Below are 15,138 nucleotides of genomic sequence, written 5' to 3' on the forward strand. Positions count from 1 at the left end.
CTTTAAGTTCTAGTGATAGTTATAATGACCAGCAAAACCACTTTGGCTGGTGCAGGTTGGACATCAGCCCACTGATGAAAAAGTGCTAGAGACAACAGGTCTATGCAGACTTGATAACAAAACATGTCTGAGTAAAACTGCGTTGGGTGTTGATCTCTCTCCAATAGCCTTTAAAAGTGTATGTTTGTGTGAACACAAAAGGGGTTTCAGCCTGAAGTCAGTGCCAGTCTTTGAGGGCAATCATCGAGTAATCCATCCTGTCATCCACTCCCAGCTCCTGGCCATCACTGGTCTAGGGAGATAGTCAGGATGCAACCCCATGGTCTATCTTGGTTTTCATAGATTCATAGATTCTAGGACTGGAAGGGACCTCGAGAGGTCATCGAGTCCAGTCCCCTGCCCGCATGGCAGGACCAAATACTGTCTAGACCATCTCTGATAGACATTTATCTAACCTACTCTTAAATATCTCCAGAGATGGAGATTCCACAACCTCCCTAGGCTGGTTAACAGACATTGATGGACATATCCTCCATGAACTTATCTAATTCTTTTTTGAACCTAAGTTATACTTTTGGCCTTCATAACGTCCTCTGGCAAAGAGTTCCACAGGTTGACTGTGCATTGTTTGCAGTACTTCCTTATGTTTGTATTAAACCTGCTGCCTGTCAATTTCATTGGGGGACACCTAGTTCTTGTGTTATGTGAAGGGGTAAATAACACTTCCCTATTCACTTTCTTCACACCAGTCATGATTTTATAGACCTCTGTTGTATCCCTCCCCCTTTAGGTAGTCTCTTTCCTAAGCTGACCAGTCCCAATTTTTTTTTTTAAACTCTCCTCATATGGATGCTGTTCCATATCCCTACTTTTGTTGCCCTTCTCTGTGCCTTTTCCAATTATAATACATCTTTTGAGATGGGGGACTAGATATGCACACAGTATTAAAGGCAACAAAGAGTCCTATGGCACATTATAGACTAACAGACGTAGTGGAGCATAAACTTTTGTGGGCGAATACCCACTTTGTCAGATGCAACGTCTGAAGTGGGTATTCACCCTCAAAAGCTTATGCTCCACTACGTCTGTTAGTCTATAAGGTGCCACAGGACTATTTGTTGCTTTTTACAGATCCAGACTAACATGGCTACCCCTCTGATGCTTGACACAGTATTAAAGGTATGACTGGACCATGGATTTATATAGTAGCATATATTTCTATTCCTTTCTCAATGGTTGCTGTGATGGGTTGGATTACAGAAACCCCCTTGGGGGCTGCCACCCAATGTACCAAGACTACCCCTGTTCCTGTTTTCCCTGCCAGCTCAGGACTCCAGCACCCTGTCTTGCTGAGCCAGACACTCCCGTCTGCTCCAACACAGACCCAGGGTCTGAATCATTTGCCCCAAAGCTGCAAGTTTACCTGAAAACAGCTCACAGAAGTGTGCCTGTCTCTAGCACTCAGACACTCAACTCCCAATGGGGTCTAAACCCAAATAAATCCGTTTTACCCTGCATAACGCTTATGCAGGGCAAACTCATAAATTGTTCGCCCTCTATAACACTGATAGAGAGATGCACAGTTGTTTGCTCTCCCAGGTATTAATACATACTCTGAGTAAATTACTAAATAAAAAGTGATTTTATTAAATACAGAAAATAGGATTTAAGTGGTTCCAAGTAGTAACAGACAGAACAAAGTAAGTCACCAAGCAAAATAAAATAAAATGCACAAATCTATGTCTAATCAAACTGAATACAGATAATCTCACCCTCAGAGATGCTTCAGTAAGCTTTTTCTCAGACTAGACACCTTCCAGGCCTGGGCAAAATTCTTTCCCCTGGTACAGCTCTTGTTCCAGCTCAGGTGGTAGCTAGGGGATTCTTCATGATGGCTCTTCCCCTCTTTGTTCTCTTCCACCCCTTTATATATCTTTTGCATAAGGCAGGAACCTTTTGTCCCTCTGGGTTTCCACCCACCCTCACTGGAAAAGCACCAGGTAAAAGATGGATTCCAGTTCAGGTGACATGATCACATGTCACTGCAAGACTTCATTACCCATTTGCCAGCACACACATATACAGGAAGACACAGGTAAACACAGCCATCTGCAGACAATGATCCTAGTTAATGGGAGTCATCAAGATTCCAAATCACCATTAGTGGTCCACACTTTGCATAATTACAATAGGCCCTCAGAGTTATAGTTCATATTTCTAGCTTTAGATACAAGAGTGGTACATTTATACAAATAGGATGATCATACTCAGTAGATTATAAGCTTTGTAATGATACCTTACAAGAGACCTTTTGCATGAAGCATATTCCAGTTACATTATATTCACTTCTTATGTTTTTATAAAACCATATAGACTGCACAACGTCACAGTTGCTATATTGTTAGCTTTTTTGACTGCCACTGCACACTGGGCAGGTGTTTTCAGAGAACTATCCACAATGAATTCAAGAGCTTTCTTGAATGGTAACAGTTAATTTAGACCCCATCACTTTGTATGTATAGTTGTGATGTTTTCCAATGTACATCATTTTGCATTTATCAACAAAAATTTCATTGCCCAGTCACCCAGTTTTGTGAGATCCCTTTGTAATTCTTTGCAGTCAGCTTTGCACATAACTATCTTGAGTAATTTTGTATCGTCTGCAAGCTTTGCCTACCCCTTTTTTTCAGATAATTTATAAATATTCTGAACAGCACATGTCCCCGTACAGATCTTTGGGGGACCCTGCTATTTACCTATCGCCATTGCGAAAACAAACCATTTATTCCTATCCTTTGTTTTAACCAGATCCATGAGAGGACCTTCTCTCATCCCATGACTGCTTACTTTGCTTAAGAGCCTTTGGTGAGGAACCTTGTCTAAGGCTTTCTGAAAGTCCAAGTACACTAGATCTGCCGGATCACTCATGTCCATATACTTGCTGACACCTTCAAAGAATTCTAACAGATTGAGGTATAATTTCCCTTCACAACAACCACATTGACTCTACCCCAAAAAATGGTATCTCTCATCCTAGTTCTCCTTTTAAGGCTTTGTAGGCTGGTTATCAACATCACCATGTAGATCAGTGCAGAATTGGTTCAAGGCATCTGCAAGATTTGTCAGATTGATTATTGCATCATGAGGATAAAGTCTGTCACTTTTTACCCTTTCTATGGCCCTGCACCCAGTAGCTAACTTCTACCTGGGGGGAGATGTGAGCTAATTCATATACAGCAACAGAGGGTCCTGTGGCACCTTTGAGACTAACAGAAGTACTGGGAGCAGTACTTCTGTTAGTCTCAAAGGTGCCACAGGACCCTCTGTTGCTGTATATGAATTAGCTCACATCTCCCCCCAGGTAGAAGTTAGCTACTGGGTGCAGGGCCATAGAAAGGGTAAAAAGTGACAGACTTTATCCTCATGATGCAATAATCAATCTGACAAATCTTGCAGATGCCTTGAACCAATTCTGCACTGATCTACATGGTGATGTTGATAACCAGCCTACAAAGCCTTAAAAGGAGAACTAGGATGAGAGATACCATTTTTTGGGGTAGAGTCAATGTGGTTGTTGTGAAGGGAAATTATACCTCAATCTGTTAGAATTCTTTGAAGGTGTCAGCAAGTATATGGACATGAGTGATCCGGCAGATCTAGTGTACTTGGACTTTCAGAAAGCCTTAGACAANCCATGCCTCCGGACCCTGTGCCGCTGGAGCCCGGGAGGGGAAGTGCCCGGCCGGCGGCTGGGGTCCGGAGGCAAGGGGGCTGCCTGAAGCCCATAGCGCTCAGGCAGCTCGGCTCTTAAACAGAGCCGAAGAGTCAGGGGAGGAGCAGAGCAGCCGCGGGAGGGGAAGTGCCCGGCTGGCATTTTCCCGGACATGTTCGGCTTTTTAGCAATTCCCCCCGGACGGGGGTTTGATTGCCGAAAAGCCAGACATGTCCGGGAAAAAACGGACGTATGGTAACCCTACGCAAAAAGAACAGGAGTACTCGTGGCACCTTAGAGACTAACAAATTTATTTGAGCATAAGCTTTCGTGGGCTACCGTGCATCCGAAGAAGTGGGCTGTAGCCCACGAAAGCTTATGCTCCAATAAATTTGTTAGTCTCCAAGGTGCCACAAGTACTCCTGTTCTTTTAGTAAAATGGTAGTTTGGGTTATAAGAAGGGTTTGGAGACACCATTTGGGGAACACTTATTCTCACTCTTCCGGAAATCAGTAAAACAAAACTATAATTAAAAAGAAAGGGCCAGGCTTCAAAACTGTGTTCACTTTCTTCTCTTATAAACCACAAAGATTATGTAATTCAGTTGTCCTCTTTCTACATCAGTCTTTATCCTTTTCTAGATTGTGTACACTGAGATGTCTAACTTTTCCTGGAGAAAGATGTATTCTTGTCTAATTTTATGATCTGTGGACAAATGTAAGCATTTAAGACTGTATACTTCCCTGAATCCAAAGTGGATCTCCCACTGATAAGTTGGAAGTTTGTACAAAGATCCAGAGTAGAATATTCTTTTCTGCAGTAACTAAAAATTTAGTTACCACTATTTGTTCAGTGCCTTATTTAGCATCTTTCAGTGAGAAAATTTAAGACATTATCCTATCTTCCTGTCCCCGTTTCTCTCCATCTTTGTGCATCCCCTCTGTCTTTCCCTCCTTATTTCTTTCATGTACTAATGTGTAATTTCCTTTTCCATGTGCTTAAATCCTGACTAGAACTGAACTAGTTTTACTGATGTTTGTTTGTTTGTTTGTTTAGTAGTTGAACAGAAACTGAATTGTCTTCTTGATTAAACTAAAAACTGAAATATTTAAGTCAAACAAAATGTTTAGAATGTTGATTCAAAACAAAATATCAAACCAAAAATGTTGAGTCAAAATGAAATGTCAAAATGGTTCATTGACATTTCTGAAGTAGTTAGCTTTTCAGCTGAAACTAATGTCAGATTCGACCTGATTTCACAAATAATTTTGATACCCCAAAAGTAACATTTTAACAAGTTTATGATTTGCTAAAAAAAGCCTGCATATTGTCCTAACCCTTTCTCAATCCATCAGCAACTGTATAGTTAATGTTTACTTAATTCTCATCATTAGTCTTTAGCATTAAGGCTTCAATAAAATTAACAAGCAGTGGAGGAGTTCACACCCCTCAATTATTTTTTTTCAGCATGTCTGCAGGCTCAATAACAGCTCTATATTATTTAGACTCCATTCATATTTGGAAGATTTATTTCTTGCAACCACGAGGGTAGAAACTTAAACATTTAAAAAAAATATGAAATGAAAAGCTAGAACGTGAAAACTGGATGAGTCATGAAAACCACATAAATATATCAGGGTGACCACATATTGACTATGGTCAGTGTTAAGGTAAACTACATGGAACATCAGCTGCTTGTCAGAAGGTGCTGTGAAATTAGCTATTCTATAAATGGCTGTATGATTACCAACATTATAGGCCAGGGGTCAGCAACGTTTGGCACGCGGCTCGCCAGGGTAAGCACCCTAGTGGGCCGGGCCAGTTTATTTACCTGCTGACGCGGCAGGTTCGGCCGATCGCGGCCCCCACTGGCCGTGGTTCGCCGTCCCAGGCCAATGGGGGCGGCGGGAAGCCGCGGCCAGCACATCCTTCACCCATGCCGCTTCCCGCCACCCCCATTGGTCCAGGACGGCGAACCGCAGCCAGTGGGGACCGCGATCAGCCGAACCTGCCGCGTCAGCAGGTAAATAAACTGGCCCGGCCCGCCAGTGTGCTTACCCAGGCGAGCCGCATGCCAAACGTTGCCAACCCCTGTTATAGGCCATCTCCACCTTTTCAGTTTAATATGCTTAAGTATATTCAAGAATATGTACTGTAATAATTGTAATTTTTATATTAAAACCTTGATTTTTTTTTTAAATTTAAATGAGGCTGCTGCAGAATTTCTAAGCTGCCACACCAATGCACCACAGAAACCAGAGGCCTTCCAAAGAGTTTATAGCCAATTTGCTGCAGAGTTCATGGGGAGCCTTGGACTTCTTGGTCTAATATTTAGTAGTTTTATGTTAAGACAACTAGCTGACAGGGTCTAGAAGGATCAAAGGACACTGATTAACCATGTCCATCATCAGTCTGTTAGTGTGCTAAAGGGAAATGGGCACAAATAAGATTTGAAGTTTTCTGCAAAAATGCTGGATATACACACAAATATGTGGTTAATGATGGAAGAAAAATCTTTTTGTGCATGAATCATAGAATATCCGGGTTGGAAGGAACCTCAGGAGGTCATCTAGTCCAACCTCCTTCTCAAAGCAGTACCAATTCCCAACTAAATCATCCCAGCCAGGGCTTTGTCAAGCCTGACCTTAAAAACCTCATGAGAATATATGGTTCCTCAAAATGTCAAAGCTAGTAAATGTATATTATTGGTGGAAACCTGCTCAAATTTTAGCTGTTTGAAAAAGCAGCAGTAGGATCCAGACATGAAATTAAGGAATGCTGCCAGTTGGTTGACTTAGTTTTTCATAGATTAAAGCAACTGTATCAATAGAGACGTTTTGGAACAAATTGATAAATTAAATAGTCATAAGTCAACAGGACCAGATGGTATTCACCCAAGAGTTCTGAAGGAACTCTAACTCGAAATTGCAGAACTACTAGCTGTGGTCTATAACCTATAATTTAAATCAGCTTCTGTATCAGATAATTGGAGGATAGCTAATATGAAGCCACTTTTTAAAAAAAAAAATGCTCCAGAGGTGATCCTGGCTATTACAGGCCAGTAAGCCTAACTTCAGTACCAGGAAAATTGTTTGAATCTGTAGTAAAAAAAAACAGAAGTATTAGACAGATGAACACAGTTTGTTGGGGGAAGAGTCAACATGGCTTTTGTAATCATGCCTCACCAATCTATTAGAATTCTTTGAGGGAGTCAAACATGTGGACATGGTGATCAAGTGAATATAGTGTACTTGGACTTTCAGAAAGCTTTTGACAAGCTTTTCACCAAAGGCTCTTAAAGTAAGCAGACCTGATATAAGGGGGAAGTTTCTCTCATGGATCAGTAACTGATTAAAAGACAGGTGTGACAGCATGACTCACCACTGTGTTGCCTCCTGCTGGCTGTCCTGGGAATTAGCACTGCACCCTGTCTTGGTGATGTCTCACCCACTGTCACCTCTGTTCCTGGACCCACGTCACTCCCAGGACCGCAGCATCCTTTTCAGTGATACTGCCCTCCAGCTGTGCACACTATGTTCCCCCCCCCTTCCAGGGGGACCTGCAGTCTACTGTCCAGCCACTTCCTTCAGTGGCAAACTGCAGTTCACCGTCTAGCCACTTGCCACAAGGCTCCAGCACCCTCTTTGCCTTTGCATCAGGGCCTCAATCTGCAGATCCCTGCAGCCTGCCAGGAGCTGCCTTGAGCTCTCTGGGTTTCTGCCTGCAGCACTGCGCTGTCCAGGGTGCTTGCTGTCCTCTGCCTGCAAGGCAGCCTGTCCTCATCCTTTCTCAAGCTTTAGGAAGTGACTGAAACTGCTCAGTTCTGAGCCCTTCTTATATGGGCCAGCCCAGCCCTGATTGGCTGCTCCTATAAGCCCTTCTGTGATCGGCTGCCTTCTGCAAAGCATGCCTAGGGCTGCTTTTAACCCTTTTTCTGCAAGTGTGGGGCTGACACCCCATCACAACAGGAAACAAAGGGAAGGAATAAAGGGTCAGTTTTCAGAATGGAGAGAGGTAAATGGTGGTGTCCCCCAGGGATCTGTATTGGGACCAGTGCTGATGAACATATTCATAAATGAACTGGAAAAGGGGTAAACAGTGAGGTGACACAATTAGCAGTCAATACTAAATTACTGAAGATAGTTACATCCAAAGCATACTGTGAAGAGTTAAGAAGAGATCTCACAAATCTGCGTGATTAGGCAGATGAAATTCAATATTGATGAATGCAAAGTAATGCACACGGAAAATATAATTCCATGTATGCATACAAAACGATAGTCTTGTAGCAGTTCAGACCCACCGCCACGGCACCTCCTGCTGGGAAATAGCTCTCTTGGACCATCAGAGTGCCTTTTCTTAGCGGTGTCTCACCCGCCTTTACTTCCACTTCCTCCACTGTCTCGACCAGCGGTGCACCTGGACCACAGAGTCCTCTTCGGGACACAGCCCTCCAGCTGTGCCCCAGCCTGCTGTCTCCCCCCTTTCAGGGACAGGTAGTCCTGAGTCCTTCCACTTACCTCAGCAGCCAGCTGCAGTCTCTAGTCTAGCCTCTGGCTTCAGGGGCAAATTGCAGTCTGGATTTAGGCCACTCTCATTGGCAAGTAGGGGTAAAGAGAGTAGGGCAAACCAGACCCACCTGCTACCCTGGGTCCCATACCAGGAACCCTATAGCTGGCAGCCACTTACTGCCCCTCCTCCTATTCCCTCTGCCTACTTTCCCTAGGCCTTTTCCCCTGTAGCCCTCGCACCTTCCCTGCCCTTGCTTCAAGGCCTCAGTCTGGCCGTGGTCAGCCAAGAGATCCCCTATTGTTCTGCTACTCTGCCCAGCACTGCAGTATCTCCAGTGCTCATCAGCAGACAGTCCTTCTCCTTTGCCCTCCAGGGAAAGACTGCCCCCTTGCTATGCTGAGCAGCCCTTTATATATGGGCTGCTCCAGCAAACCTTCTCCAGATTGGCTGAGTTCTATGCCGCCTCTCCCTTCCCTCTCCTCAAACCCTTCTCCTACCTGTGTGGGGCAGCTGCCCCACCACAGGTCTAAAGCAGTGGTCACCACTCAAGAAAGAGATCTTGGAGTTATTGTGGATAGTTCTCTGAAAACATCTTCTCTATGTGCAGCAACAGTCAGAATGTTAGGAACCGTTAGGAAAGGCATAGATAAAACAGAAAATAAAATGCCAATATATAAATCAATGATATGTACACATCTTGAATACTCTGTGCAGTTCTGGTCACCCCATCTCAAAGAAGAAATATTAGAAATGGAAAAGGATAGAGGAGGACAACAAAAATGATTAAGAATATGAAACCGTTTCCATATGAAGAGAGATTTAAAAGACTGGGACTATTCAGCCTCGAAAAGAAATGACTAAGGAAGGATATGATAGAGGTCTATAAAGTCATCAATGATGTGGAGAAAGTGAATTGGGAAGTATTATTTACTCCTTCACATAATGCAAGAACCAGGAATCACCCAATGAAATTAATAGGCAGCAGGTTTAAAAGAGACAAAAGGAAATTCTTCCTCACACAAAGCAGTCAACCCATGGAACTTGTTGCCAGGAGATATTGTGAAGGCCCAAACTATAACTGTATTAAAAAAAACAATTAGATAAGTTCATCAATGGCTATTCTCCAAGAGGGTCAGGGATGCAATCCCATGCTCTGGGTGTCCCTACGCCTCTGACTGCCAAATACTGGGACTGGAAGGCAGGGGATGGATTACTTGATTGCCCTGTTTTGTTCATTCCTTCTGAAGCACCTGGCACTCGCCACTGTTAGAAGACAGGATACTGGGCTAGATGGACCATTGGGCTGACCAAGTATGGCCATTCTTTTGTTCTTCTATTCAGAATTGAAGAGTGCTTTATGAAAGAGAGGAGGAAAAAATAGTGTGTTTTAAAGCAAGATTAGTCATGCTTTCTAAATAGTTTCAGTTACTGAAAACAGGCCTTCAGTTTGTATTTCATAGACAAAAGATACCTTTTTTCATTTTAGATCTGTCTAGTTGCATTATTTCCCTTTTTATTACTGTTATCAAACTCAGAGAGTTTTAGCAAATAAAGCCCTGAAGCTGTTTCACATATATGGACCCTTGTACCTGCCCAGAACCCCTTTGAAGTCACTGACACCCCTCAAGGGCAGTATGATCTGCCCATGTGTGGCAGCATGCAGGTTCAAAGTGTAAGTCTTTCTTTTTTGGTTCAGGCACTAACATCTTGGAGAAAATGTACCTTACTGAAGCAGCACAAACTTTTCCTTTCCTATAGTCTACCTGTTTTGTACCAAGCTGTAGCTCTGAGTGATAGATCAATTCCAAAGGGACATTATTTTTCAAGGAAAAGAGCTTTTAGAAAAGCTACAAAAATAGTCCCAAGTCTTTCAATTGGCATGCCATATTATTTTCCAGACTCTGATATATTGAGTTAATTGACATTCTGTTTACAGCTGAAAGCAGATACTGTGATGCAATGGTTCCTTATTTACAGGGTATAACAGTGGTATCAGCATGGTTTCTGAAAAACCTACAAGCATCAGCGGCTGCTTGTTGGGTAAGTTTTGAGCATGTTTTGAATTTGTATCTTGTATTTTACTTAAAAGAAATATTAATCTGATAAATCTGAAATACATAATACATGGCACTTTAATTTTGAAACTTGATGTATTCAATTTATTTTTAAAGAAAACTTATTTTGCGATGACAGTATACATGGCAGAGAAAATTGATACTGTGTTTTTTAAAAAGAACATTAGACAGTAATCAATGCTAGTGGGAGTTATAGTATAGGAGAATCTTACACTTTTTTGGGAATTAATCTTAGACTACCTCTCTCCCCCCCACCCCTCAAAAGACTAAAAGATTATGAGAATGTATAGGTTTTTAGTTTGATTTATCCTAAAGGTGAAGCCTTTGCTTAATTTACAAAGAGTAAATTTGTTTTATTGAAAATTGATATTTAAATTAGATTTTTTTAAAAATATTTTGTTACTTGAGTTTGCTTTTTCTTTTATTAGCTCAGCTTTGGTTAATTGGAGCCTTTTCTGACCGCAGAGAAGAGACCACTTATGGTTAAGGCACTAGACAGGGATTGAGAAGATCAGAGTTCATTTTCCTACTCTGCCACAGATTTCTTGTGTGATCTTGGGCAAATCACTTAGCCTCTTTGTGCCTCAATCAACCATCTACAGTATTAAGTAGGGATGATATTAGTTGAATGGGTTTTTTTAGGATTAATCCATTAATGTTTAAGAAATGTTTGGACTCTAAGAGGGTGGGGACCACATAAATACCTACGTATAGTTTTGTGTCTTGTACAAGTCACAGCAAGTGACTAGAACAAAAGGAATTTAAGAAAGAGAGCTACAATGTGTAAACAGGGGTTTATTTAAAAACCTAGAAATCTGATATACACCTCTACCCCGATATAACGTGACCCGATATAACACGAATTCGGATATAACGCGATAAAGCAGCGCTCCGGGGGGGCGGGACTGCGCACTCTGGTGGATCAAAGCAAGTTCGATATAACGCGGTTTCACCTATAATGCGGTAAGATTTTTTGGCTCCCGAGGACAGCGTTATATAGGGATAGAGATGTACTTAAAATAAAATAAAAAATCCTGCATGACCAGTGGTCATCTTACCTTGGCTGTTTGATATTCATCATTGGTTCAAATTTTCAGTGATGATTGGCTGCTGGCTTTACCAATTGGCTTTCAATTAATCATTGAGCTTTAATCTCTACAAAGAGAAATAATCACCACAGAGTCTGCCTTCTCTGCTTTCTCCTATGTTATGTAAATCTTCAGTATGATGAAACATGCGCTGAAGATGAAGTAGATGCTTATCAACTTACTCAAGTTAGATATGTATTGATTGTTCTTAGATCTTTGGAGAAATCATCTTTGACGTAAAACCTGAGCAATCTGAATTCTAAAATCAGGGTTTTTTTTACCCCCAAACTTTGAAATTACTATTCCATTATATTATCTGTTTGCTTTAACCTAAAATTAAAAAACATATAAAATCTGAAAATCAAGGTGGCTTGTGTATAAAAAGGTGATAATACTGAATGTGTGTTGCCATGCATAAGCCAAATATAACTGTAGGCTGTGTGCTTGGAGGAAGACATTAGATATAAACAAAGCAATAAACTTCAGAGTAAAAGTAATGCTTTAGGGATGAATTGTTAAGGTTTAAAACTACCTCATTTTTGCCATACCAACAAGATGTAGCTATCAGCAATAGTTTTCTTTACTGTTTTTTTTTCTTTGTAGCTGTACTCCAATCTAACATCATGCCAAGCACTTGGAAATATGTGTGTGATGAACATGAACTCATTAAGCTCTACCACTAGTGATGCATGTGGTCTGTTTCAGTATGTCTATGCAAATACAGCAGGGCTAGGCACTGTTCATTCAGTATCCTTCTGGTATGTTACATCTTCTATAATTTTATCAATTCAGACATTTTTTTTCAATATTAATGTTTACATAGAAATTACTACAAATGTATAGTTTTGCATGAAATATTAAAGTCCTGTGGAGAAAACAAAATATAACTGTTTGCAGGAGACAGAATCTTCCATGGCTGTACTACGGTGACCAGCCAGGATTAGCATCTCAAGTACTTGATACAACCCAGTTCCCTACAAGCTTCAGTTTTAAAGGAACAAACAAGGTAGGCATTGTGAGGTACAAGACATGACGATATTTTAAGGGGCCAAATTAATCTCTGGTATAATTCCATTAAAGCTAATGGAGTTGCACAAGGCATGGATTTAGCTAACATTTTAATACAGAATGTCCTTTTTTTCCAGGATATTCAATTAATCCCTTATTTTGCACACAATCCTCATAAATTTGTTTAAGTTAAATGCTCTCTAAAATTTGAATGAAGTACTAAAAAAGGGTGCTGGTTATAGTAAGCTGTCTAGCAATTACATTTTCAAGTTCATCATAAGTTGTCTTATAGTTGAATTCAGAAATAACAACCATCATCAAGTTTTCATATACAGTTTAGTCAGTGGTTTTTTAACTAACATTGCAATGCTTTGATGGTTTTTTTAAACGATTAAACCATTATTTTCATGTTATGGCTAAGTGTGTATTGGTCATAATTTATTTAATTCTTCAAAGGGACAATCATTTGCTGTGGAAATATCCTTTGGATGCTATCTACCTATTTAGAAAATATGCCCTTCTCTGCAGTCTGTTGCTGAGAAATTTAAAAAAAAAACAGAACTAGCTACTGTTTTTAGAACCTAGCCAAAACAATGTTGTCCTCCTTATGCTTCTTCACCAGCAGCCACCTTGGATATATCTTGAGGAATGTATTAGTCCATTGATTATTAAGCAGATCCCCAATTAATTTCTCTGAAGCGTTGTGTTTAGAAATCTATGCCATAATATGGCACCCAATATTTAGGGAATAACCAAACTAATATCTCACTAGAGCTGAGTGGAGAAAAGTATTCTGTTTCATGAGGGATTTCGCTCCTTTGAAAACTAGTTTCATTCTGATTTGGAACAAAAACCAAAAATTTTGAAATTCTTCACAAAAGGGAGTCCTTGCCTGAGGCAAGCTGTCTGGTGAGTTGCCCCAGCACTACAGACCCTGGAAGCCCTGAGGTTCTTGGCCTTGAGTATGTTGGAACCCTGCCTGGTTTCTAAAAGAACTTCATCAAAATCAAACTGTCTCCCTGGAACATTTTGATTTCAACAAATCAGCAAATTCTTATGGAAAAAAATTTTAGTAGATAGTTTTCTTACCACCTTTACTTTTCACATCACACATGATGATGATGATGATGCTAGAAGAGTTGGAAAGTAAATTAAAAAAGCGTGGAACAAAGCATGGAATCTTGCAACCAAGATTAATATTTATATTTACAAATAGAAAAGGAGAAAATGAAATGTTATATCCAAGGTTGTATTAAACTATTGAAAAATGGGATGGATGTGCCTAAAATTTATTATTCAGTCTTTTAAAACAGTTTTGCCTTCTGTTGTCAGAATATAAAACTGCAGCTTATCGCAGCTTCATATGATGCAGAGGGAAACTTTCTTAAATGGCAAAATTTGGAAGGAGGTGTCTTGCAGGTAAGTGTGATGTGATTTTTTTTTTTTTTTTTTTTTTAATTACATTGTTGCTACACTATCAAAATTATTGGTTGCCTGTTAGAGAAGAGATCAAAATGGAGAGGAGCACAAATACAGCACGTGAGTGTTCAGATAACTACAGTTATTTTAGTGCAACCTTATTCTGATCATGGAATTGCCTATTTAATAAAAATAGCTTTTTAGAGGTGATTTCTTGCTCAAGGTGGTTTCCCATTCACACCAATGTAACTCCTGAGCACCTAGAAACCTTCTAGAAGGCATGGCTTGTTGGCCTCTCGTGGCATCGGCCTCTTGTGGCATCAGCCACTTAGAGCCAAGGTCCCAGCCAACTCAGTTCTTTCCCTTCCACAAGCAGCTGTGTGTGCATGGCCCATGATTCCTCCTCTTCCATTTGTGGTTGGTGTGTACAATAAATGGTTGGGCTCTCAGGTGCATACTCTTCTGGAGAACGTTCAATGAGTCTGGCTCTGTTGGATCCTTACATTGGGAAGGCCTTTTAGTAGGGCCTTCGGTCTGTGAGTTGTCATCGAGTGCGCTGGTAGGCTCATCAGGACAGCTGTTGGAGAGTCTCAAACTCTGCTATCACTGTGGAAGAGTAAGTCAGTTGCAGGTTTCAATATCTTATCCTTCTTTACAATATTCCCTCAAGATAAGACTGTGCTGCTACTGCCTCCCAAATTTACTGCAAATGTGGTGTCTGAGTTTCTTCTGAATCAGATCACTAACCTCCAAAGCTCATTATCACCCGTGGGAAACTAGACTATCCTAGGTACTAAGAAGGCTACTGTTCATTTCCTAAATACAAAACATTTTGTAGCCTTTGGGAACCAGTGTAAGGGAACTCAGTACCTGTCTTACGTTATGCGTGTAGGACTAAGACAATATCAATAATATGTCTGTAATGATTCCTGGGGTTCTAGTCACATTTACACAGTTCTGTTCTCTCTAAATTTGGTGCTTACTTTGGCAAGATGGTTTTGCAGTCCTCATTTAATCAGAACTCAAGTAATCTTCCTGAGAGTTGCATTGCTTGCTACATTCCCACAAATGGGGGAAATGAAGAGGCCACCTTAAAGGAGAAATAATAGTTTCTTGCCAGGGTAATTCTGGTGCTTTGAGAGTGTCACATCTGCATATTCATACAATCCACTTACCTTCCTCTCTCCCTTGGAGTTCTTTTCTTATAGGACTCTGGGGTTTAGCCGCAGGAACTGATGCAGTGAGGCTGCATAGTATTTGTAACCCCAGGTCTGAACATTCAGTGCCATGAGAGGATGTTCATGCAGCCCTGTTGGACATTGCT

General features: G+C 40.9%; 1 protein-coding gene across 6 annotated transcripts in view; it reads left to right on the forward strand.

The window, feature by feature from the left end:
- TMEM67 (transmembrane protein 67) overlaps positions 1-15,138 on the forward strand; it is a 49,723-nt gene that overhangs the window by 12,944 nt on the left and 21,641 nt on the right. For all 6 annotated transcript variants that reach the window (XM_034763277.1, XM_034763278.1, XM_034763281.1 and 3 more), the window contains exons 7-10: positions 10,202-10,264; positions 11,991-12,145; positions 12,285-12,393; positions 13,728-13,814. In XM_034763277.1, coding sequence (XP_034619168.1) covers positions 10,202-10,264; positions 11,991-12,145; positions 12,285-12,393; positions 13,728-13,814 — 414 coding nt within the window. The remainder of the gene's footprint in view (positions 1-10,201; positions 10,265-11,990; positions 12,146-12,284; positions 12,394-13,727; positions 13,815-15,138) is intronic.

Source organism: Trachemys scripta, chromosome 2 (genome assembly GCF_013100865.1).
Source record: "Trachemys scripta elegans isolate TJP31775 chromosome 2, CAS_Tse_1.0, whole genome shotgun sequence".
NCBI lineage: Eukaryota > Metazoa > Chordata > Testudines > Emydidae > Trachemys > Trachemys scripta.